At 39.9% G+C, this 26,211-nt stretch overlaps 1 protein-coding gene across 1 annotated transcript in view; it reads right to left on the bottom strand.

Moving 5' to 3' along the window:
* The window catches only part of RANBP17 (RAN binding protein 17), a 436,018-nt gene extending 428,518 nt beyond the window's left edge, over positions 1 to 7,500 (bottom strand). Inside the window, exon 1 of the mRNA XM_017849438.1 lies at positions 7,309 to 7,500. Coding sequence (XP_017704927.1) covers positions 7,309 to 7,326 — 18 coding nt within the window. The 5' untranslated portion in view covers positions 7,327 to 7,500. The remainder of the gene's footprint in view (positions 1 to 7,308) is intronic.
* Positions 7,501 to 26,211: the final 18,711 nt, after the last annotated feature.

Genomic DNA, 26,211 nt, shown 5'->3' with positions numbered 1-26,211 from the left:
GAAAGGGTGAAAAATTACTTCATAAAAAAAAAAAAAAAAAAAAAAAAGTGGGCAAAGGACATGAACAGACACTTCTTGAAAGAAGACATTTATGTGGCCAACAAACATATGAAAAAAAGTTCAGCATCACTATCATAAGAGAAATACAAATCAAAACCACAGCAAGATACCATCTCCCACCAGTCAGAATGGTGATTATTAAAAAGTTAAGAAACAACAGATGCTGGCCAAGCTGTGGAGAAATAGAAATGCTTTTATACTGTTGGTAGGAATGTAAATTAGTTCAACCACTGTGGAAGACAGTGTGGCGATTCCTCAAGGACCTAGAACCAGAAATATCATCTGATCCAGCAATCCCATTACTGGGTTATATACTCAAAGGAATATAAATCATTCTATTGTAAAGGTACATGCACATGTATGTTTACTGCAGCACTACTCACAATAGCAAAGATATGAAAATAACCCAAATGCCCACTGATGATAGACTGGATAAAGAAAATGTGGTACATATACACCATGGAATACTATGCAGCCATGAAAAGGAATGAGATCATGTCCTTTGCTGGGACATGGATGAAGCTGGAAGCCATTATCCTCAGCAAGCTAATACAGGAACAGAAAACCAAACACCAAATGTTCTCACCCATAAGTGGAAGCTGAACAATGAAGACACATGGACACAGGGAGGGGAACAACACATACAGGGGCCTGTTGTGGGGTTGAGGGGAGGGAGAGAGAGCATCAGGACAAATAGCGAATGCATGCGGGGCTTAATACCTAGGTGACAGGTTGACAGGTGCAGCAAACCACCACGGCACATGTACACCTATGTAACAAACCTGCACGTTCTGCACATGTATCTCAGAACTTAAAGTAAAATAAAATTAAATATGTATTTATATACGAAAATAAAAGGAGTCTCTTTTCCCTCTCATGATCAACCTAAGAAGTCTTTTCCTTCATCTAATAAATATGGAGGACTGAATTTTAGAACTGGTAATACTCAATATAATTAATAAACTGATCCTGCTGGCATGCATTCATCTAGGCCCAAGATTCTTTGAAGTAGACTTTGACTGCAAAAGAATTAGGCCAAGAAATAGTAACAGACTTGCTTAACAAAAGGCAGCAAAACGAGACTAGTAACAGTGCCTCATAGGTTTGGAGGATTAAGAGTTAGTGTCATGTAACTTCTGGTACACAGTTGTTTTTAACATTACCTAATAATATTGTAATGATTTTAATTATATCCCCGTAAAATATATGTCCATGTCCCAACTCCAGTACCTATAAATGGGACCTTATTTGGAAATAGGGTCTTCACAAATCCCTAATTAAGAATCTTGGTATGAGATCATGTTGGATTGAGAGTGGGCCCTAAATCCAATGACTGGTATTCTTATAAGAGAAAGGAGGTAGATCTGAGATGCAGAGACATAGCAGGGAAAACCATATGAAGATGCAGGCAGAGACTAGAGTGATGTTTCTGCAAGCCAAGGAACACTGAAGATTGCCAGCAGCCATCAGAAGCAGCTCGGCAAAAGGCATGAAATGGTTTCTCCTTCAGGGCCGTTTCAGAAGGGACCAAACCTGTATATGTTTCAGATTTCTGGCCTCCAAATCTATGAAAACAAATTTGTATTAAGGCACAATGGCACATGCCTGTAATCCCAGCTACTCAGTAGGCTGAGGCAGGAGGATCGCTTGAGCCCAGGAGTTCAAGGCCAGCCTGGGAAACATAGCAAGACTCCCAACTCAAAAAAAAAAAAAAAGTGTTGTGAGCCCTAGAAAAGTAATATTAATAGTAATCAATTCAATAGCACCTAAATAAACCTATTTGGAAAGATTATGGAAAAGTCTAGAAATTATTTGTCTGTTTTGCTTTACTGATACAAAGAACCTCAAGACAGAACAGACCTGGGGTGTATTTACATAGTATTTAAATCAACAATGTTACCACTCTTTTTTTACAAAGATATTTCAGATTATTAACAAATGAAAGTCCATCCAAGATAAAAAAAATTTAAAAAAAAAGGGAAAGGTCTGAATTTTCTTTTACAAAAGACTGAAAGGGAAAATCAAGTTATTCTTTCACTGTAATGGTAACAAACATATACCTGGTATACAAAAAACCTTTTTAGAAAAAGGGATACACACACAAAGACCCTTACCCTGGTAGAAAGGCATTATCTAGACATATAAAGCAATTAAACTCACAATATTGTGGTTACTAACCAATCAAGCAATCTTCTGTTTAGCACTTGATTTTCTAAGGAAACTTTATTTTTCATAGTAAACTGATAAATTATCATTTTAGTTTTATACATTGATATCTGAGAATATGATTAATATGAGAATGGTCTCAGAAAAATGGATCCCTTCTCAATTTGTTGACAAATTAGGTTTCAGTTTTTAAAGCTTCTACAAGTCTTAATGATAACATTAGAAGCCCATATAAATAACTAACAGGTAAAACAAAGAGAACTGGACATCATTCACCTCCCACAGAGTAACTGTCACATATAAACAGGTCAGGCATGGTGGCTCACAGCTGTAATCCCAGCACTTTGGAAGGCCAAGGTGGGTGAATTGTTTGAACTCAAGCATTTGAGACCAGCCTGGCCAACGTGGTGAAACCCCATCTCTTCAAAAAATAAAAAAAAGCAATCAGCCAGGTGTGGCAGCACATGCCTGTAGTCCCAGCTACTTGGGAGGCTGAGGTGGGAGGATCTCTCGAGCACGGGAGGCAGAGGTTGCAGCGAGCCGAGATCCCACCACTACACTCCAGCCTGGGTGACAGAGCAAGACCCTGTCTTAAAAAACCACACACACAAAAAACAGACAGCATCCAACTTTCATACCCTAGGAGACAATGATGTAATCCTGACCATAGTCTAAATAAGGGTCTTCCCAATCATTCTGGGCTTATTTCTGGCCTTTGTGCCTGACACAGAATTGGCCCCTAAATGAGGAGTTCTTTTTATATGGCAAGTAAAAAGTCACGCATGTGACTATCAACAGGTGAATGCTGTAGAGTGTATATTGTATGGTTCTTAATAAACAGAAAGCAGGTCAGTGATTTCCTGGCTGGGAGGGAAGACAGCAGAGGAGTGGGGGAAAAAACGGTACAGCAAAGAGAGATTACACAGGGGCACAAGAGCACAAGGAAACTTTTAGGGGGATGCATATGTTCATTTTTTTTATTTTGGTGACAACTTCACAGATGTATACATATGTCAAAACCCATCCAATTGCACAGTTTAAATATACACATTTTATTATCAGTTGTACTTCTGTAAAGCTGAAAAAAGAGAATAAACACTTTTGTTTCACGAAATAAATGTTCCCTAATAGTAAAACATAAATAAGCCACAAAAATCCACTTCAACTGAATTTAAAGATCTTTTCAATTACTTTCCTGTATCTTTCCCACCTTCTGGAATTAAGCTTCTTGATTACAATAAACAGAAACTGCCTTCATTTTGAAGTTACTCATTTCCCACAAACTCTTTTTTTCTTCCTCTTACTACCTTTTCCTGAGTGTCCCTGAAGGCTTTTATCTGGATCTCTTGGAATACTTCCTTCTTACAATGAAATAGATAATATTTGTTTTAGTGCTTTATAGTTTACAAAAGTATTTCCACCCTTTTTTCAAACCAACCCTGAAAAATAGGCTCTTGTGAAGTATGTATTTTCAGTATATTTACTCTGCAGTTTAAAAAACTGAAGCTGAGATCAAATATGCATAAATTCCTCAAGATCAGAGATAATCAAATTCTGAGTCAAATACAAGTCTACAGACCCCAAACGCATGTTGTTTCCCCCCAACCTGCCCAAATTGCCACTCTTTATTTCCATCATCATCCACCTGGAGATGATGCCCTAGTCCATACTTGAAGAGACAGGGTCTTGTTATGTTGCCCAGGCTGGTTTGCAGTAGCTATGCACAGGCACGGTCCCACTACAGATCACCACTAGAGTTTTGCCCAGCTCTGTCTCTGACCTAGGCCAGTTCATCATTCCTTAGGCAACCTGGTGGTCCCCCATTCCCATACTGATGGGAGGTCAGTATTATTGATGTTGAACTTAGAGACACTTGATCGGTAGAGCACACTACAATACAGCCCAGAACCCCTAAGCTCAAGTGACCCCCCCACCTCAGCCTCCCAAGTAGCTGGAACTATAGGTACATATCACCATGCCTGGCAGTCCATATTTTTAGCCCTGTTTACCCTCGTTATATTTGTGTACAAATTTCTTTCTCTTGGAAATCTAGAAAGATGTAATCACCCAAAAATGTCACAAACAGAATTGAACACGCTTTCCACTTTAAGTTGCCCCAATCTTTTTTTTTTTTTTTTTTTTTTTTTTTTTTTTGAGACAGAGTCTCGCTCTTGCCACCCAGTGCTGAGTTGCAGGTGGCGCGATCTCGGCTCACTGTAAGCTCTACCTCCCAGGTTCACGCCATTCTCCTGACTTAGTCTCCAGAGCAGCTGGGACTACAGGCACCTGCCACCACGCCTGGCTAATTTTTTGTATTTTTAGTAGAGACGAGGTTTCACTGTGTTAGCCAGGATGGTCTCGATCTCCTGACCTCGTGATCCACCCACCTCGGCCTCCCAAAGTGCTGGGATTACAGGCGTGAGCCACCGCGCCTGGCCTGAGCAAAAAGGTTGGATCAACTGAGTCCCTTAAATTTTTCCTAACATTCTCCCGCTTCTCATCAAGGTACCTCTGTTCTATCTAAAGTGCCTACCTCTTACTTGTTCTCAATTCTATCTCTTTCCTCACTCTGCCCCCTTATCTGGATTGCCTCCTGTCAGGGAATCCAGACCCATTAATTCTTTTGGGATAGTGTATCCTAATTCACATCTTCCTAACCAGAATGCAACTTCTTTGAATGATTCACAGGTATGCCTGAGATATTGATCCCTCTGCTCTCCAGGCAGCAGGGGCAGGGCTTGAGACATTGGGGAAAGTGCACACTGATGGCCTTTGGCAATGAGCGGGTTTATGTTAATGAGACACATAATTAACATTGTTTATGTATGTCATGATGTGAAAAAGATGTTGACCAGTACCCTAACCTCACCCTACACAAATCTGCTTCTTTACTCATCATCTCGATGGCATAATTTTTGCCTAGCTGCCCCTTTGGGTAGGTGACAGTAAGACAGAGGTAATGGGGAACACAGAACTTGTGAGTTATTAGGCCTACTAACTCTGTAACGTTGGGGAAGTCACAACTGTTTTAAGACTCAGTGTCTTCAGAATAAAATGTATATATGCACACTTTTTAAGTTAGTGGCAGGGCTCAACTCTATAGTGAGGATACGAAAACTCAAAATGCTAGGTACCGGTTATCACTATTAACAAATGTTCCTTGAGTTAACTGATTAACAATATGATCCAATATGCTAAAAATAATTCAAACGGAGAAATTTCAGTCTTTTTCTAGTCAACAAAACTGTCTGATCTTTTATTTGTTCAACTCCACTTCTAAGCTGTCTACAGGAATGTACTGTGAAGTACTGTGAAGTACATTCCTGCAAAACCAATATGGGTAGTTTCGACATCAGCAGCTAATTTTTCCAACACTGTGCCTAGATAAGAAGAAGTCTTCCAGGACTTGGTGATTTACTATACATCATCTTTCCATGTATGAAAAAATTCCAAAGTTCCACCATACCTTTTAATTTACTGTCAAGATTTACACGGGCTCTGTGAACATCTGATTACCTATTTACAATCCATAAATCCTCCTTGTGAGATTCTTCCTGTGAAAATTTCCCAGAGGGCATATTTACTAAAGTGGTAATACATTATTTTGACCTGAGAACCCTTAGAAATGGCACGAAGTCGAAAGGTAATGTGTGGGGCTTACCACATAACATTCTAGAACAGTCGATTACCAGACAGTAACTGGTTTAAAAAAAAGATCCTTTAAAAGAATCAATAAATCAGCCAAATTATAAGTCTGTGTGATCACAGGAGGTTCGAAGAAGTCTACAAGGGGAATGAGATTCTTAAATACACTGTCACCATATTATGAAATTCCCTTCACTCTCCGGGGTCATCTCCTGCCACCGACTGCCTCCCCTGTCCCATCCCTTTGTTCCAACCAAACTTAACTTTCTGCAGTACACCATGTTCTTCCACAATTCTTTGCCTTGGCTCACACTGTCCTTCTACCTCCATACCCTTCCCTTCCTCTTCACCTGGCAAACACCTACGATTCTTTCAAGGACCAGTAGACTGCAAGTTCCCTGAGAGTATAAACCATAGTTTTGTTCAGAGCTGTTGTATCTTCAGCGCCTAACATAGTAGGCACTCAGTAATCAATAAATGGAAGAATGGAGGCTCAAAGAAACTTAAAGCATCTCTTAGCTGAGAGCATAGCAGCTCTGCTTCACTCTTTCTCAACATACACATTTGGCTGGCTGCCCCCTTTTCTGTGCTCCCATGATACTGTGACTATTTCTACCATACATTTTTCACTTGTACTGTAATTCTCTGTGAACTGTATGAGGGCGAGGATAGCAAGATGTCATCCTTCAACCCCAGAACTTTCCACAGTGCTTGAGGCACAGCAGGGAGATAATAAATGTTTGCTGAATAACTGAACGGAGATTTCAGAGAAGCCCGAGGATATACAAGCACGCGTCCCATCTTCGTACCCTCTGCGATCCTTGCGTCCGCGCCCGGCTCGGGTTTCCTCCTCCAAAGAGGCGGCCGCGGAGCCTTCCCTCGCAACTCCCCCTAGACGTAGCCCCTATCTCCTCTGGCCAATTAAAGTCCAACTGCTGCCGCCGCTCCTTCGGTGGATCCCAAGTCCCCGCTCGGGCACGGGCTCAACTGTGTGGAGAGAGGCTGACTACAGAGCCGCGGCGGGAAGGCGGGAAGGCTGCTCCTCCGCTCGGCAGCCGCGCGAGGCGCGCCAAAGCCGGCCCAGCTGGGACTCCCACCTGCCCCAGCGCCACTGAAGCCGCGGTGAGCGCGCGTGCCGCCGGCGTCCGCACCTTCCCCCGGGCGAGCCCTGGGCCTGCCCCCGCCCCCTCCACCCGCCGCCTCCAACCCAGGCTCTGCCGCCCCTTTCTCGGGCTCCGGCCAGGGCCTGGGGTGTGCAGCCCAGACCAGTGTCCCGGTCCCCGGCTAGGGGCAGAGGCAGGGGCTGGGAATCCGGGGACACCGACCCACGGCCCTGCGGCCCCCGCCGCTGTCCTCGGCCCTCGGTCTCCAGACCCCCGCGTCCCGCCGGGTTCCCAGGGCGGCGGAGCGCGGGCCCGCGGCGCAGAGCGCACTGACCTGGAAGTGCAGCGCCATCTTCCCAGGAGGCGGCGCCGGCCGACCGGTCTGCACCCAGCACCCGAGGGGAGGGAGCGAGGGCGGGCGCCGCGGAAACCCCAGCCGCCCGCGGGGTCCCTGCGCCGCTCGCCGGCGCTCGCTCGCCCCTCACAGTCTCAGCCGCGCTCGGCGTCCGCATTCGAAGCGCTGGAGGGGCGGGGCAGGGAGGGATGGGGCGGGGCGACAGAGGCGGGGTGCGAGGCGGGGCCAATAGGGGCGTGTCCTCCGGGAATCTCAACCGCCCTTTGCGCTCAGGTTTCAACCGGCGCGTGTTGGTGGGTCATGACCTCCAACCTCTGCCCTTTGACACAACTACCACGACCCACCTGTCAGCCGTGGACCCTGACTCATAAGTCTTCCAAAGGCTCTCTTGACCCCTGACTCTCAAAATACAACTACTGCCCATGGCTCCCGACCCCTGCGTCTCCAGAGATTTTCTTGTCTTCTAACAGCCGCGAACCACAGACACACACAAGCCATAACCTTTGACTCCCACATGCCAGCTGTTGCCCTTGACCCCTGACTCCCAGGGCCCAAATTCCATTGTTGCTTAACAACGTTTTTAACTTGATTTTGGTTAAAATTAAGCTGACCATGTCTACATGCTATTAAGTTGTAACATTCAAGCTTTACCTCTTATTCTTTGCATTTTGTTTAATATGAACTTATATTTTACACCAAATGATTCCATTGCAGTGAGAATTTATTGGAACAGAAGTGGGTCAAAGTCACTGCTTTCTGATGTTCTTCGTTTTTTCTTCAAGTTCAACAGTTCCATTTGGAAGCACTGTACTTTAGTATTTAAGAGGGAAACTCCCTTAAGCACTTCTTGTATTCAGGTCTGCTAAGAACAAAGTCTCTCAACTTTTGTTAACATAAAATCAGCTTAATTCACCTTCATTTTTTAAAGGATAGTTTTGCTGGGTATAGAATTTCACATTGGCTTTTTTTTTTTAATCTTTCAGCATTGTAAAAATGTCTTTTCATTGTCTTCTGGTTGTCATTGTTTCTATTGAGAAATCAGCCATGAGTCTAATTGTTGATCCTGTCTTTCACCCCCATCCTCAGCTACTTGAACATTTTTCTCTTTTTTTATTTTTTCTTTTTTTTTTTGTCTTCAGCACTTTGTGCTTGATGTCGCTAAGTTTGTGTGTGTGTGTGTGTGTGTGTGTGTGTGTGTGTGTGGTACTTATCCTGCTTGGGATTCATAAAGCTCTTTAAGTGTGAATGTGATCTTTTTCATCAAGTTTTGAAAAATCTTGGTCAGTATTTCTTTAAATGTTGCATCTGTCCCCTTCTCTCTCTCTTTCTTTTTCTCTCTATCTCTCCATTCTGGAACTTCAGTTACATGTATGTTATAACTTTTTGCTATATTCCTTATTTCTCTTCTGTATTTTTTATTTGCCTGCTGCCCATTCCATAGAAACTCTGTTCTACTGTGTCTGAGCTGCTATACATCCCCTCTATTGAATTCTTAGTTTTAGTTATGATATTTTCAGTTCTAGAATTTTCATTTAGAAAGTTGAAATTTTCATGCTTCCTCCTCCTCTCCCATTTTAAAAATAGATTCCAAGGCTTTAATGAAATTCTTTATCTTTATTTTCTTAAACATTTTAACTGTTATTTAAAGCCCTTATCTGTTAACACCAATATCTGAATCATCTGAGTCTTCCTGGGTTTTGGGTGCTTGGCCTTTTTTTTTCTTTTCCCTTTTTTTTTTTTTTTTTTTTTTTAGCATCTTTTTTTTTTTTTAGATTTCTTGTTGAATTCAAATGATGTAGAAGAAAATTTGTAGAGGCTCTGAATGATAGCAGGTTTCTCCAAAGAGGGCTAAGTTTTCTTGTTATAGTAGGCAGACAAGAGTACCAGTGGATCATTGAGTTTTTAAAATTCTGGTTAACTTCAGTTTTGACCTTACTCCTAGGCCATGGTCCTTACTAGGTCTTACAACTAAAAGCCTGGAATGTGACTGGGCATGGTGGCTCATGCCTATAATCTCAGCACGTTGGAAAGCCAGAGAGGGTGGATCGCTTGAATCCAGGAGTTTGAGACCAGGCTGGGCAACATGGTAAAAACCCATCTCTACAAGAAATATAAAAAATTAGCTTGGTATAGTAGCATGTGCCTGAAGTCCCAGCTACTTGGGAGGCTGAGGTGGGAAGACCACTTGAGCCCAGAAGCTAGAGGCTGCAGTGAGCCGTGATTGCACCACTGCACTCCAGGCCAGGCAACAGAGCAAGAATCTGTCTCAAAAAACAAAAGCCTGGAATGTTTGCCAAGATCCTTCCACCTTGTGTGGCTTGAACTCTAGTCTCTGTCTCTCCAGCCCTGTGTAGCTGCTGAAATCTTTGTTGAGCTTTTTAGGTGCTGTTGTTCTGCTGGATGTCTTAGAGTCTCTTCATGTGCATGTATATCTTAGGAACGGACACAACTTTGGGGACTCACATCTCTAAAGTTTCTTTCTTTCTAGAATTTTGTCCCTCAAATCTCAGTTGCTCTTGTTCCCAAACTCCAGCCTTTGCTCCTAGCCGATTGAGACTGCTGCTTTCTGTTTAGCTGTTACTCCTTGCTACCACTTGGAAAATGCCTTGGGGTGATGATGGGGAGGAGCAATGGGGAATCTAAGGTAAATTTGAGTCTTACCTTTTGTGCTTTTCTTCTTTCAAGATTTGTGGCCACTTAAGTTCTGCCTTTTCTATTGCCTTTAGTTGTTAAAGATACTTACCTGTCGTGTGTGTGTGTGTGTGTGTGTGTGTGTGCATGATTGCTGATAATTCATATTTTCTCATAATTTTGTATATATTTACTATATGTGATAGAATTGTCATACACACACACGTGTCCTATCTTTATAATAGTTTTCAGTGGGAGGTCTAATCCAACATGAGATACTTTATTATTACAAGCCTGTTTGCAACTTCCATTCTTGACCCTTGGTTTTAATAGCTTATCCACTGTCCATAAATCTGCATTTCCACAGCTAAACTCCTATAAATCTTAAAATCGTTAATACCCTCCCCCTGCCATTTTTCACTCCTGTGTCCCAAAGTTCCTGATTCCCATAGTCATAACTTCCATTTCCATGTCTCCATACTTTCGATATCCAGTCTCAACTGTGATTCCCACATCCCAACATATCTGATGCCCACATCCCAAACACCCATCATGATTTCTGACCTCTGTAAGATATCCGCTGCACAATACCCCATTACTTTAACTGCCTGCTGCTTTTGCCTAACTTCTAAAACTCAACCACCTTTTAAAGCTATTGTTTTAAAATGGCATTTTTATCACCTCAAATTTTAGGTCTTTAAGGGAGAAACAATTATTTGAGTTTTGAATCATTTAATATTTTTCCCACTGCAGAATATTGTCACCAGAAATGTAGGGTTGTGAAAACAACAACAGAGGAGGCCGACAACTCTGCGGATTCACCAGGCAATTCTGGACACGAGAAGACCACTGTTTTTTCCCTTTTAAATTTCAGTGGCTGCTTAAGATTTCTGTTTCCAGTCAACACTCTCTTCCATGAGTGTCTATCAACAAAATATGCATACAACTCCATCTCTTTTATGTCAGTTAATAAAATTTAAGATAGAATTATGTCGCTACAACTATGAAAGTTAGCACAGACGATGCTCCAGGATGTCAAATAATTCATTTCTATCTCAAAACTCAATTAAAGAAAGGACATTTAGAACCCACAGGAATTATAAAATTATCTTCCTTTATGGAAACTAGCCTTCCAAAAAAGACAGGTGGATCTTTGATCTTTGCACTTTTCAGGATATTCAATTAACATTTGTAATTCCCATACCTCAGGAAATTCATCTAACATCTCTGAGTTTTGAGTTGTTATTTCTAAGATCAGGATGACAGTAAGTCTGTAATTCAAATAATTTTCTGAACAATAATGTGAGATGAAGCAGGAGAGCACAGTGGTTAGGAAAACAGAGTCTAGATTTTGATGTCAGCAGCATCCCTTACCAGCTGGCAAACTTGAAGTCACTTCATTGCTATGCTTTCATTTCCCCATCTGAGAAATGGACATGTAATAATACTTATCTCATAGGTTGCTGTGGTGATTAAATGAGTTGATATATGTAAAGTTTTTAGAAGGTACTTGGTAAATAATGAGTGCTATATAAATAGAAATCAAGTACATTTATTCTCTGAATATAATGTTTAAAATTATATTTTGACAGCATGGGATTATAATTTTAATCCAACAGACTAAGTTACTCCATGCTTTTTTAATTTGTAAATTGACCAAACTGGATATTTCCTCATTGCCCTACTCCCACCTCACCCAGCTTTCCTAGGCTGAAAAATTTCGAATGATTGTAACATTACCTACATTACCTTTCCGGATGAAACGGAAAGGCTGTTAATGTTAATATTTTTGTAAATTGTGAGACTGAAACTGAAACTCTATCAGTACTTAAAAAGTAAAATCTATGATCAATCATTTTAGTAACACTTTTAAACAAAGTACAGGAAACATTAGTGTACAATTCCCTTAGCTTATTCTATAACTGCAATTTTATTAAGTACATTTAGAAATATTGCTTAATAACTCAGTAAGCTTTGGGAATCCAGCAGAGGGCAGGCAGGTGAGAGAAACAGGAGGAGAATGCATCCTCAAAATTCAAATTTACATTAAATCCTCCCAAAACGCAACGGTTATATATTAATAAAATATTCACCCGTGTGTTTTCTTTTCTACTGGTTAATTTTTGTTTTGTCAAGTCATTGACCTTAAACATAATTTATTTAAATATCCAGTGCAAAACCAGAGTACAATAACAAAAAATTCTTCTCCACTGTTGATATGAATACAAGTTATTTCATAATCTTGATTATTACATATATACTAAAAATTATACCTACTTTTCTTTAGATAGTTTTAAATTTTTAACATACTGGCAATAGTAAAAGTATACTGCTCTGTATTAATAATACCAGCATTGGCTGGGCACGGTGGCTCACGCCTGTAATCGCCAAACTTTGGGAAGCCGAGGTGGCTGGATCATGAGGTCAGGCGTTCAAGACCAGCCTGGCAACCATAGTGAAACCCCGTCTCTACTAAAAATGCAAACAAAAATTAGCCAGGCATGGTGGCAGCACCTGTAATCCCAGCTACTCGGGAGGCTGAGGCAGGAGAATTGCTTGAACCTGGGAGGCTGAAGTTGCAGTGAGCTGAGATCACACCACTGCACTCCAGCCTGGGCAACAGTATGAGACTCCATCTCAAAATAATAATAATAATAATGATGCCACTATTTTGACAAGTGAAACTTAAATATTTCTTATTCTGTATATTGCCTTATTTGCATATTAGTGCTTACATATAATACTAAGTAGTTTAAGGAGTTGATTAGGTAAGCAAGATAGTAATATTATGTTAGTAAGTGTCCTTAAAGTTACTGCTAAGCAAGAATATGATAAACTATCACCTGACAGTCAATGCTATTGGACAAATAAAGCAGTACATCTTTTTGAAAATCAATTTGGCAATATATATCAAGAACCTTAAAAATGTACACCCTGGCCAGGTGCAGTGGCTCACACCTGTAATCCCAGCACTTTGGGAGGCTGAGGTGGGTGGATCACCTGAGATCAGGAGTTCAAGATCAACCTGGCCAACAAGGCAAAACCCCGTCTCTACTAAAAATACAAAAATTAGTTGGGTGTGGTGGCTGGCGCCTGTAATCCCAGCTACTCAGGAGGCTGAGGCAGGATAATCACTTGGACCTGAGAGGCGGAGGTTGCGGTGAGCTGAGACTGTGCCCCCGCACTTCAGCCTAGAAAACAGAGTGAGACTCCATCTCAATAATAATAATAATAATAATAATAATAAGTACATCCTCTCCACCCAACTTCTAGAAAGTGATCCTAAGAAATAATCTAAACTGCAAAAAAAAATACGTGAAGATACTTATTACAGCTGACTTATAATCGAGAAAAGCTGAAAAGGTTAAGTGACAGTACAGCATATGGCAGAATTTTATATAGTCACTAAGAATTATGTTTATGTTGTGCTAAGTGAAATAAGCTAGGCACAGAAAGACAAACACCTCATGTTCTCACTCACATGTGGAATCTAAAACTCACAGAAGCAGAGAGGAGAATAGTGGTTACAGAGTCTGGGGAATAAGGAAAATGGGGAGATTATGGCCAAAGGGTACAAAATCTCAGTTAGACAGGAGGAATAGGTTGAACAATGTAGTGAATATACTTAATAATAGTATATTGTACGTTTCAAAATTGCTGAGAGTAACTTTCAAGTGTTCTCACTGCAAAAGATGATTCATATTTGAAGTGATGGATATGTTAGTTAGCTTGATTTAATTATTCCACATTGTATTCATAAATCATAACATCACTTTGTACCCCATAAATATACACAACTGTAAATTGTCAATTTATAATAAAATTTTAGAAAGAACTATGCGTATGGACTGTTTTGTAAAAACACAAAAAAAGCCACATTACAAAGTTAAGTGCAAAAAGCAAAATGCAAAATTTGAGTCCAGTGAAAAAAGGTGTAGAAAAAAATTAATGGAACAGAAGACAAACAAATGTTAACATTGCTATCTTGTGAATGGTAATATGGAATTAACAGGTGATTTTTTTCTTCTTCATAATGTTTCTGTACTGTCAAGATTCCCTAAAATGTACATTATTCATTTTATAATAAGAGAAAAACTTATGGTGTAACGAAAAGTCAAATCTAAACAGATTGCCTTAATGCTCATTTAAAAAGTACTTCTTGGCCGGGCACGGTGGCTCACGCCTGTAATCCCAGCACTTTGGGAGGCCAAGGCGGGTGGATCACGAGGTCAGGAGATTGAGATCATCCTGGCCACGGTGAAACCCCATCTCTACCAAAAATACAAAAATGAGCTGGGCGTGGTAGCGCGTGCCTGTAATCCCAGCCACTCAGGAAGCTGAGTCAGGAGACTCGCTTGAACCCGGGAGACAGAGGTTGCAGTGAGCCAAGATGGCACCACTACACTCCAGGCTGGTGACAGACCAAGTCTCGCTCTCAAAAAACAAAACAAAACAAAAAAAAGTACTGGTTAAAGAAACATTGATGGGAGGTGTGTAGAGGACAAGGCCAATCAGAAAAGGTGAATTTAACCAGGTGTTGGTATTGCCACATTTTTTTGTTTTGTTTTTTGTTTGTTTGTTTGTTTTGTTTTTGAAAACCTCGCTCTGTTGCCCAGTCTGGAGTGCAGCGGCACGATCTTGGCTCACTGCAACCTCCATCTCCCGGGTTGCCAACTTATCTCAGACAGAATCCTCTTACTGATTTTGCCAATGGTTCTGATCAAAAGCATTGGGATTTATATGAATAAAATGCTTTTGTAATGGTGGAAAAAAAATTGAAATTTGGTTAAGAATGGAATATTTACATAGTCTCACAGTAACACCTCACAAAATACTTGTTCATTACAAAGCAAAATAAAGTAACTTTTCGATACAAAAGTCTGGCATATACAGCCATAACTGAGTGATTAATGTGGATACTATTAGTAATGGGACAAGTCTAAATCATGTACTATCTGATAGAATGCAGTAGAACACAGCACCACCTTGTCAATGGTCCAGCAAAAGATGCACTTCCTGAATCTAATCATGAGGAAACATCAAACTAAAATTGAGAAACATTTTACAAAATAACTGGCCTATAGTGTTCACAGGTGTCAGGATGACAAAAGTCAAGGAAAGACTAAGGAATTGTCTCAGAATAATGAAACTAAAGAGACATAATAAATGCAGTGCACAATTCTGAACTGAATTGTTTTCAATAAGGGACGTTTTGGGGATACTTGAATGAGATCTGAGGATTAGAAAGCAGTAATACATCAATATTAATTTCCTGACTTCATGGTTGTATTGTAGTTATGCAAGATAATGCCCTTGTTTGTAGGAAATACATACTGATATTTTTGGAAATTATAGTCATCAGCTTGGCAAATTACTTTCCAGTGTAATTAGAACTTTTCTGTAAGTTTGTATAAGTTTGTGATTGTTTCCAAAAAGAGAATTCTAAAACACAAGAAATACTCCAGGACAATTGGCATAAACTAGATTGTTCTAGAAGACTGGATATTATCATCATCCAATTTAAAAGTAGGTTTAATAATTAAATACTTCTTCAAGAGCAAGCATATTTACCTAGTATCACACCAAGGTATTAATACGTTACCCAAAGTGGTAGTAAATCTTTGCTTTGGTGGAATAAAAGGATTTATCATCCATTATAAGGATTTATGAAACTGTCACTATTAGGTCTAATGGGGACCTTATTAGAATGTTTTATGAGGAATTTTACTTTCACATCTGAACTTGCATTCTGAATCCTCTTCATCCTAGCTAACCCAAGGAAAATTACCTAATCTCTGGGATCCTTAGGAATGTAATGCCAAGCACTCTGCAAGATAGTTTTAAACATCTGATACTATGCGAAAGTTTAAAGTGTACAGCACACAGTAGTTAATGTCATATTTTATTGATTCCAGATGCACAGCATCATTTTTTCACATTTTAAGATTTCTGAGGTCAAGATGTACCTTACAATGGAAGGCCTTTCACAGTTGTGAACAGCCAGAGAGAGGCCAGAAGTACTAGTCACTGTCTACATGTTTGCAAAGTTGAATATAAGTACTGGCAGCCTGGCTGGAAAACTACAACCCTTCTGTGTTTCAGTCAACAAACACTTTCAGGTTCATTTAAGGAAGGAACATTCGTATTGGTTATAGAAATCTTTTTTTGGCCCCTTCTGGCAAGATCAAGAAAGTGCCATCCTAAGAACTTGCAGAGTGAGAGTCAGTGGCTGTGGTAGAGCCTTCTTTTAAAAAAATGCTATGTCCCGGGAGGACATTACTAATTGAAAACACATGGACACCAACAATTCTGAGTTGAAGTGATTTGGAAGATTCAAATTATATGTGCAAAGAAGTTTTAGGGCTCTCTTAACCAGTTAATTTCACTTCTGTTTTTTAATTATGTATGTACAAGATGAATAAAGGTGGCCAGGCACAGTGGTTCACACCTATAATCCCAGTACTTTGGGAGGCCGAAGCAGGTGGATCAGCTGAGGTCAGGAGTTTGAGACCAGCCTGACCAACAAGGTGAAACCCTGTCTCTACTGAAAATACAAACATGAGCCAGCTATTTGGGAGGCTGAGACAGGAGAATCGCTTGAATCTGGGAGGTGGAGGTTGCAGTGAGCCAAGATTGCACCACTGCACTCCAGCCTGGGAGACACAGTGAGACTCCATCTCAGGAAGAAAAAAAAAATGTATAAAGGTAAAATCTAGGTCTAAATAAGTCTAAACGATCTCTTTCAATAAGTACTTAGTAAGAATTCTAAGTTATGTTGATATAGTTCAACTGTCAGAGTTTTTCTTTATTCATGGTATATAAAATAATTAGGCTTATTACAATTGATATATGCCTTAGATTTGAAGAAAATCAGTCAGTGGTAATTTTTATTATCCTTGAAATGGCATCACTTAAATAGTTGCCACACATAGACAATAATCTGCAAAAGCATGCTGGGTCCCTAGGATCGGTTCCTTATTACGGCAGAATTCATTTGGAAAAAATATGTAACCTCTGAGAGACTGTCTTTACCTAGGAGAACTAAAGTCGTGCCCATCATGTCTGCATCATTAGGAATATACTTGAATTGCTGTTTAATATAGGAAAAAGTGAAGATATACTCTAGGCACATGTTAGTAACATTCATCATTAATTAACTAATAGGGTCCCACTGGGTAGTTGTCTGAAAAGTCAAAATATTGGCCTCAGGGGGCCAGGAGAATCTGTGCAAATATGGATGTATTCATATAATCAAATTTTAGAGTGTTAAAGGAAACCATGGCTGGCTAATGCGTTGGCCATGTGACTAAGAAGGGAATTCATGACATGATAAAAACAACATGGAGCACTCTGTGGACTGACGTATAGCTGGCCACTCTGTATAGTAATATTGAATTCTCCTCTGAAGGGATCCACTGACAAAGTGATGATAGAATCCATCTGGACAGTGGTTTTTATTTCTGTATGGTTTACCACAACCAGCATATTTGAGACTGGGGAAGAATGTATGGCATTTCCAAAGTCCCCATTTGAAACCAGATCATTTGAATTTAGGCTAAAGCAGAGGCACGTCGCCAAGGCGTTACCATTGATCTGACACCTTCAGCAAGGACCCAGCATTGGCCATTTTACATTTGCCTAGCACTGCACATTTCCTGTGCGGGACCTCTTGGACTGCCTTACCTGCAAACGATCTGATATTGACTGTTTTACAAAAGAAATACCAGAATTTTGAAAATGGGCCAAGCGAAGGCATATCTTAAATGAGCTATCCTAGCCAAGATTTTCACCCCGCTGTTTCCATTGATCCACACCCCTCCCCACACACAATGTGGACAATCTGTTTAAAAACTAGATGACTTATGCCATTTTATATCTGTCTCTGCTGTCATGTTGACTGTCGATGAAGCAACCTTAGTCATTTCACAAACTGGTTAATCTTCCAATCATTTGCTGAGGGTGGGCTGTGGGCAACATTTTACAAATATCCAATTGCAAATCATTTTATTGATTCTTAGAGTAATTAAAGATTGCATTGTTAAGCTATTTGTGAAATAGAGGATTAAACTCATTTAAAATGTTAATCTTCGGTGCATGAATCATGCATTCAGCCTGTTTTAGTTCTTCCATAATGCTCATCAGAAAGTTTAGCATAGAAAACCACTTACAGGACCACTGAATTATTCTTGTCAACTAAAGTGATATGTAGTCATCATGTGAGTAAGACAGGCTCTTAAATTGGGTGAATACTATTAAAAAACTAGATCCTATTTTGTCTGGAAAGAATAATAATATTTAACATTTTGATAGGAAACCTTGACCTCAACTTTCTAAAAAAACTATCGTAAGTATATAAGTAAATACACATATTTTATGTGAAATGTCTATACTCGTATAAATGTGTTTCCTTTCTTATAGTCAACAGGTTCATATTCTCCCTCTTCTTCAATATAGTCTTGAAATCTTTTTTTTCTTTTTTTTTTTTTTTTTTTTTTTGCTTTTTGAGATGGAGTCTCACTTTGCTGCCCAGGCTGGAGTGCAGTGGCACAATCTCAGCTCACTGCAACCTCCACCTCACTGATTCAAGCGATTCTCCTGCCTCAGCCTCCCAAGTAGCTAGGATTACAGACACCTGCCACCATGGCCAGTTAATTTTTTGTATTTTTAGTAAAGATGGGGTTTCACCACGTTGGTCAAGCTGGTCTTGAACTCCTGACCTTGGCCTCCCAAAGTGCTGGGGTTACAAGCGTGAGTCACCACACCTGGCCTGTTCAATGTAGTCTTCATAATCTTTATTATTCTTTGTGACTTAGTTCCATGCAGGAATTTGATATACGAATGAAGAGCCTATGCATCCAATAGATTAGAGGTGACATAAGTGAAAAATACAATGTACTTCATAATGTGCTACACTTAGAGGTTTACTCTCAGGCCAACAGTTATGAAATAGTGCTACCCCACTATTTCCTTACCCCTTGTTGTGGATTGATCATTTGTGTTCCTCCAAAATTCATAGCCCTAACCCTCAAGTGGCTGTGTTTGCAGATAGGACTTGTGAGGAGGTGATAAGGGTTAAATAAAGTGGATCCTAATCTAGTACAGCTGGTGCCCTTACAAAATGAGGAAGAGATAGTAGATGTCTCTCTTTCCACCATGTGAGGACACAGTGAGACGGTAGCCATCTGCAAGTCAGGAAGAGCACCCTCACCGGAAATCAAACACTGCTGGACCTTGATCTTGAATATCCCAGAATCCAGAACTGCAAGAAACTAAATTTCTGTGGTTTAAGCCACAGAATCTGTGGTATTTTGTTATGGCAGCCCAAGCAGACTAAAGCGCTCCTATTTGGCCTTTCCTCCCCCAGTACACACATCCCTATAAGTGTACTGGTATTTATCAAGCCCCCAGATTAAATTAGACCGGTGCCATGTTTGGATTACTATATTATTACTGGGTGTCTTAAAGTGTTTGAGTTCAATATTCCCCAGACAAATCACATTGTGTACCTTTATTTAATATACAAAGAACCTAAGAGCAAAGAAATTTGTGTTCTTAAGTGACCAAATTTTACTCTGACTTTTCAGTTCTAGAATCTAGGAAGACCATTTCAAATTATTCACAAACTATCTTGGTTAATTCTAAGTTGCCATTCAGTCTTGTATTAGAATGGCAATATCCATTAGCTAATATCTGAATCTCTATTCTCTGTAAGTCATTCCACTATATATTTGGGCAACACAAAGTTTAAGACCATCTTTGCTTTTAAGAGGCTTCTAATGCAATGAAGAAACAAATCATAAACTGTTAGAGGCTCAATTTTGCATTCAGAGATGAGGAAAATAATAACAACAACAACAAAAAAGACATCACAAAGTAAGTCATAATCATGCCAAATGAAAGGTCACAAATGTGGAGTATTAGTATTCCTGAATGGAAGCGTGAATACATGCTAAGATGAATATTTCACAGTATTCTTAAAGAAGGGAGAAGACATGGATCACATCATTCAAAGGACTGGGGTGAATCAGTTTGGTTTGCAGAGAGGACTTGGGAAGGTAAATAGTTGATAGAAGCTTGACGAGGTTGGCTAAAGCAAGGTAATGGAGGAACATCAAAACCAGCCCGGGGTCTGTGGACTGTTCTTCTGCAGGTAGTGGGAGAGAACAGGATGGAAACGAAGTCAAAAGATGACTGTGGTTATAATATTCAGGACAAAGTGCAGGGGAAGGCCCAGAAGGTAGGTACCCCAGCTAAGGGGCTTTTGTAAGAACTGAAAGAAAGGATCAGGTGCAAAAGACAGCAGAGTATAAGTTAAGGAAAGATCATACAGAAAGGTGGATGCCATTTGCTCTTTAAATATTAACTTTTAAAAGACAAAGGTAATATTCCCATGGTATATGTATACCACAGTTTCTTTATCCACTCATTGATTGATGAGCATTTGTGTTGGTTCCACTTTTTTGCAATTGCAAATTGTGCTGCTATAAACATGCATGTGTATCTTTTTTATATAATGACTTCTTTTCCTCTGGGTAGATACCCAGTAGTGGAATTGCCAGATCAAATGGTAGTCGAATGAATTAATGGCATTCACAGCAAACTAGATGACATTGGAGGCGCTTATTCTAAGTGAAGTAACTCAGGAATGGAAAACCAAACATTGTATGTTCTCACTCATATTTGGGAGCTAAGCTATGAGGATGCAAAGGCATAAGAAAGACACGTTGGACTTTGGGGACTCATGGGGAAAGGGTGGGGAGGGAGTGAGGGATAAAAGACCACAAATTGGGTGTAGTGGATAATGCTTGGGTGATGATTACACCAAAATCTCACAAATCACCACTGAAGAACTTACTCATGTAACCAAACACCACCTGTTCCCCAATAACCTATGGAAATATAAAAGTTTAATAAAATTTAAAAAAGACAAAAGTAATAAACTTTTGTTATACAAGTTTAGAGTATTTATTAAAAATTAGCATTGAAATAAAAGTGTAAATAGCTATTTATTATCCCTTGTCATGCTGTGTAGGGGTAACTACATTTAAAAGTATAGCAAGATCTTTCTACCATTTTTCCTGTTTTTGCCTCAGTTTGAAGTAAAAAGCTACTTACCAGCCTTGCATATGCGTAGGCTATCCCATATTCATCTTTGGTGTGGCAAGCATCAACACATTCATCTGTTTTCCTGGTTCCTTAAATTCGCAGTCATCACATCAGATCATATTTCAGAGGTCCACCTCTAATCTGTTAGAAAAATTTTCTTTCAGGAGTTATTTATTCATTTATGCATAACTTCCTACAATGGACATTTTAAACATATATAAAAGAAGAGAGGGCCAGATGCGGTGGCTCACACCTGTAATCCCAGCACTTTGGGAGGCTGAGGCTGGCAGATTACCTGAGGTCAGGAGTTCAAAACCAGCCTGACTAACAAAGAGAAACCCATCTCTACTAAAAATACAAAATTAGCCAGGCGTAGTGGTGCATGCCTGTAATCCCAGCTACTTGGGAGGCTGAGGCAGGAGAATCACTTGAACCTGGGAGGCAGAGGTTGCGGTGAGCTGAGATCATGCCATAGCACTCCAGCCTGGGCAGCAAGAGTGAAACTCTGTTTCAAAAAAAAAAAAAAAAAAAAAAAAAAAAAAAAAAAAAAAAAAAAAAAAAGATTAGCACAATAATGAATGCTCCTATACCGTCACCCACAATATATATAGGCCAGCCTTTTTTCATCTCTTATTCTTTCCTTAGGATCTGTCTATCTGCCCCCTACTAGCTTATTGTAAAGCAGTTCCTAGACATTATACTTTAGGATGGGTCTCTGTGAGATAAAGATTCTTTTTTTAAAAAAACATAAACATAATTGTAGTATAGCTCTTAACATTTTTTAGCAGTTCCTTAATATCATCCAATGGCCAGTCAATATTCACATTGATTCCATTAGTTCACATATATCTTTATATATAATTTATTTGAATCCAGATCCAAAGAAGGGCCACACATTGCATTTGGTTGGTATGATTTTTTCTTTTTCTTTTTTCTATTTTGAGACAGGGTCTGGGTCTGTTGCCGAGGCTGAAGTGCAGCGGCACAATCATGGCTCGGCTCACTGCAACCGCTGCCTCCTGGGCTCAAGCAATCCTCCCAACTCAGCCTCCGGAGTAGCTGGAACTGCAGACCATGTGCCACCATGCTAGCTAATTTTTGTAGTTTTTGTAGAGACAAGTTCTCACCATGTTGCCCAGGACTGGTCTCAAACACCTGAGCTCAAGCGATCCTCCTGCCTCAGCCTCCCAGAGTGCTAGGATTACAGGCAAGAGCCACCACACCAGGGTGATATAATTTTCAAGTCCCTTTTAATGTATACTACTTTGCTTCCTGCTTTTACTTTTCTTGCCGTTAGTTTATTGAAGAAAGCAACTTATTTGTCCTGTCAAATGTCCTGCATTTTGGATTTGGCTGATTACATCCCTGTGGTATCATTTCATGTGTTTCTCTAGCCCTGTGTTAGTGTTTTTAGGAATACCTAAGTTTTAAACTTATTTGATGTATTACAATCCATGCTAGCCATTATGTTCTCTGATGTTTGCATTGTGTTTCTTTGGCCAGTGGGAATCCCATCGAGTTGGTTCCTGTGTCCTGTTGAGGAGGTGCCAGTGGAATGGTAATGCCCTTACTTTTTGGTATGACAAGATGTTCAGACTCAATCTGTGCATTTGCTGCCTCAGACCTGGAATCAGCCGTTTCTCTAAGGAGCTTCCTTTCCTCTTAGTGGAAAATTATATTGCAAAACCATAATCTGGGTGCTGTAATTGCTCTTGACTACAGGGCTGGCCATAACTTCTAGGCCTTTTCATTACTCAGAGCTGGGAAATGATTTTGTTTTGTTTCAAAAATAAAATTACATCCCGGATTTAAACTGATGTTTTCAATTTAAATTTAAGATTACAGATTTTTCACTTATCTTCTTTCTCTTATATTTGTACTTCTTTTCTTTGATGCTAAAAATCTATCTTGGTTTCTAATGACACTAACATAATTAATATTTGACTTACTGTACGATATATATTTATTTGTTTTAAAACTGTAATTCTGGTAATTTTACTAACAGATAAATGATCATGCCGTCCCTAAGGAATACCATAGACAAATCTGGAGTATGGAGTATTCTGTATGAACAAAGCACCTGGTTTCTGCCATAAGCCAATGACATAAAAAACAAGGATGAGGGAGAGTACTTTTCTAGATTAAAGGGACTTGAGAAACCTAGTGACCAACTATGACATGTGAACTATTTGAAGTCTAATTCAGAAAACCAACTGTAAAAAGACTTTTCAAAGAAAATTGGGGTGTGATTACGGACAGGCTGATAGATGATGCCGAGAAAATATCACTAATTTTTTAGGTATGATAAAGGCATTTTGTTTATGTAAGAAAGTGCAATACATTCCATAGAGACATACTGAGCCATGCAGGGTGACATAGCAGGAAATCTGGAGATTGCTTTAAGATATTCTGGCAAAGAAAAAAGTAAAACAAAAAAGGATGGATGAATAAATGTGGCAAACCATTGATAATTATTGAATCTGGGTGGTGGGTATAGAGGGCTTCATTATACTGCTTTTTCTACTTTTGAGGATGCTTGAAACTTCTTACAGTATAGTTTGAAGTCAGGTTACAGTCACCAAAACAGCATGGTACTGGTACCAAAACAGAGATTTAGACCAATGGAACAGAACAGAGCCCTCAGAAATAATACCACACATCTGCAACCATCTGATCTTTGACAAACCTGACAAAACAAGAAATGGGGAAAGGATTCCCTATTTAATAAATGGTGCTGAGAAAACTGGCTAGCCATATGTAGAAAGCTGAAACTGGATCCCTTCCTTACACCTTATACAAAATTAATTCAAGAGGGATTAAAGACTTAAAAATGTTAGATGTAAAACTGTAAAAACTCTAGAAGAAAACCTAGGCAATACCATTCAGGACATAGGCATGGGCAAGGACTTCATGTCTAAAACACCAAAAGCAATGGCAACAAAAGCCAAAATTGACAAATGGGATCTAATTAAACTAAAGAGCTTCTGCACAGCAAAAGAAACTACCATCAGAGTGAACAGGCAACCTACAGAATGGGAGAAAATTTTTGCAATCTACTCATCTGACAAAGGGCTAATATCCAGAATCTACAAAGAACTCAAACAAATTTACAAGAAAAAACAAACAACCCCATCAAAAAGTGGGCAAAGGATATGAACAGACACTTCTCAAAAGAAGACATTTATGCAGCCAACAGACACATGAAAAAAAGCTCATCATCACTGGCCATCAGAGAAATGCAAATCAAAACCACAATGAGATACCATCTCACATCTGTTAGAATGGCAATCATTAAAAAGTCAGGAAACAACAGGTGCTGGAGAGGATGTGGAGAAATAGGAACACTTTTACACTGTTGGCGGGACTGTAAACTAGTTCAACCATTGTGGAAGACGGTGTGGTGATTCCTCAAGGATCTAGAACTAGAAATACCATTTGACCCATCCATCCCATTACTGGGTATATAGCCAGAGGATTATAAATAATGCTGCTACAAAGAAACATGCACATGTATGTTTATTGCAGCACTATTCACAATAGCAAAGACTTGGAACCAACCCAAATGTCCATCAGTGACAGACTGGATTAAGAAAATGTGGCACATATACACCATGGAATACTACACAGCCATAAAAAAGGATGAGTTCATGTCCTTTGTAGGAACATGGATGAAGCTGGAAAACATCCCTCTCAGCAAACTATCGCAAGGACAAAAAAACCAGGCACCACATTTTCTCAAGCATAGGTGAGAATTAAACAATGAGAACACTTGGACACAGGAAGGGGAACATCACACACCGGGGCCTGTCTTGGGGTGGGGGGAGTGGGGAGGGATATCATTAGGAGATATACCTAATGTAAATGACTAGTTAGTGGGTGCAGCACACCAACATGGCACATGTATACATATGTAACAAACCTGCACGTTGTGCACATGTACCCTAGAACTTAAAGTATAATGAAAAAAAAAATGGGTAGAACAACCTGAAAAAAAGAAACTTCTTATAATAAAGATAAATAGTCTTTCTATGACTTCATGGCTCAGTGTGAAAAATCCAACCTCTGGACCCTATTGAATCTTCTTATCCAATTCAATCCTACTCTTCCAGGTTTACCTGTGAATGCTGTCACTCATGCACACTGCACAGCTGTAGTGAATGACTTGTGTAACATGACTGTCCTTGCTGCTGTGCTTACACTGTTTCCTCTGCTTACGGGTCCTCTCCACCCATTATTCCGAGAAGAATCCCCCCAGAGAGATGGTTAAAAACACTGATTATAGTAATTACCATTAATTGAGTGTTTACACTTGGCAATGGAATGCTCTGGGTAATGATTCATATTCTTTTTTTTTTTTTTTTTTCTTTTGAGATAGAGTCTTGCTCTGTCACCCAAGCTGGAGTGCAGTGGTGCAATCTCAGCTCACTGCAACCTCCACCTCCCAGGCTCAAGCAATTCTTGTGCCTCAGCATCCCAAGTAGCTGGGACTACAGGCATGTGCCACCACGCCCAGTTAATTTTTTTTGTATTTTTTGTTAGAGACGGGGTTTCACCATGTTGGCCAGGCTGGTGTCAAACTCCTGGCCTCAAGTGATCTGCCCACCTTGGCCTCCCACAGTGCTGGGATTACAGGGGTAAGCCCCCACACCCGTCCAATATTCATTTTTAAACAATCCTGAGATATACCTGAGAAAAAGAGGAAACCAGATCAAAGAGGTGAAGTAATTTGCTCATAGTGCAATTCATTCTGAGGCATACTATGCCTTTTGTTTGTTTGCTTGTTTGTTTAACTGTATCAGTGGTTGTCACAATTTAGAGTGGCATGAGGTCATCTGGAACAGTTATTTTCACATGTAGATTCATGAGGCGCACCTCCTAATCTTGACTTTTTTCAGCTGCACTTGAGCCCTGAAGCTGATTGTTTCACCAGGGTGTCAAGAGGGTGCTGCGACTTGTGGTCTTTAAGCTGCACTTTGAGAAGCACTGCACTACAGCATGCTGTAACCTCCTTTCATCCTTTCTGTCACCACCTGCAGATCCCTAGGTCCTATTAATGAGATCATATATATGAAATGATTTTGTGTATCTTCTATCACCTTGAATATGGAAGGCATTATATTGCCTGACATGGTTACAATGGAAACA

The sequence above is a fragment of the Rhinopithecus bieti genome, unplaced genomic scaffold (assembly GCF_001698545.2).
Source record: "Rhinopithecus bieti isolate Rb0 unplaced genomic scaffold, ASM169854v2 scaffold_30732, whole genome shotgun sequence".
Taxonomy (NCBI): domain Eukaryota; kingdom Metazoa; phylum Chordata; class Mammalia; order Primates; family Cercopithecidae; genus Rhinopithecus; species Rhinopithecus bieti.
The sequence above is the reverse complement of the archived record's forward strand: the minus strand, read 5'-3'. Positions and strand labels throughout refer to the sequence as shown.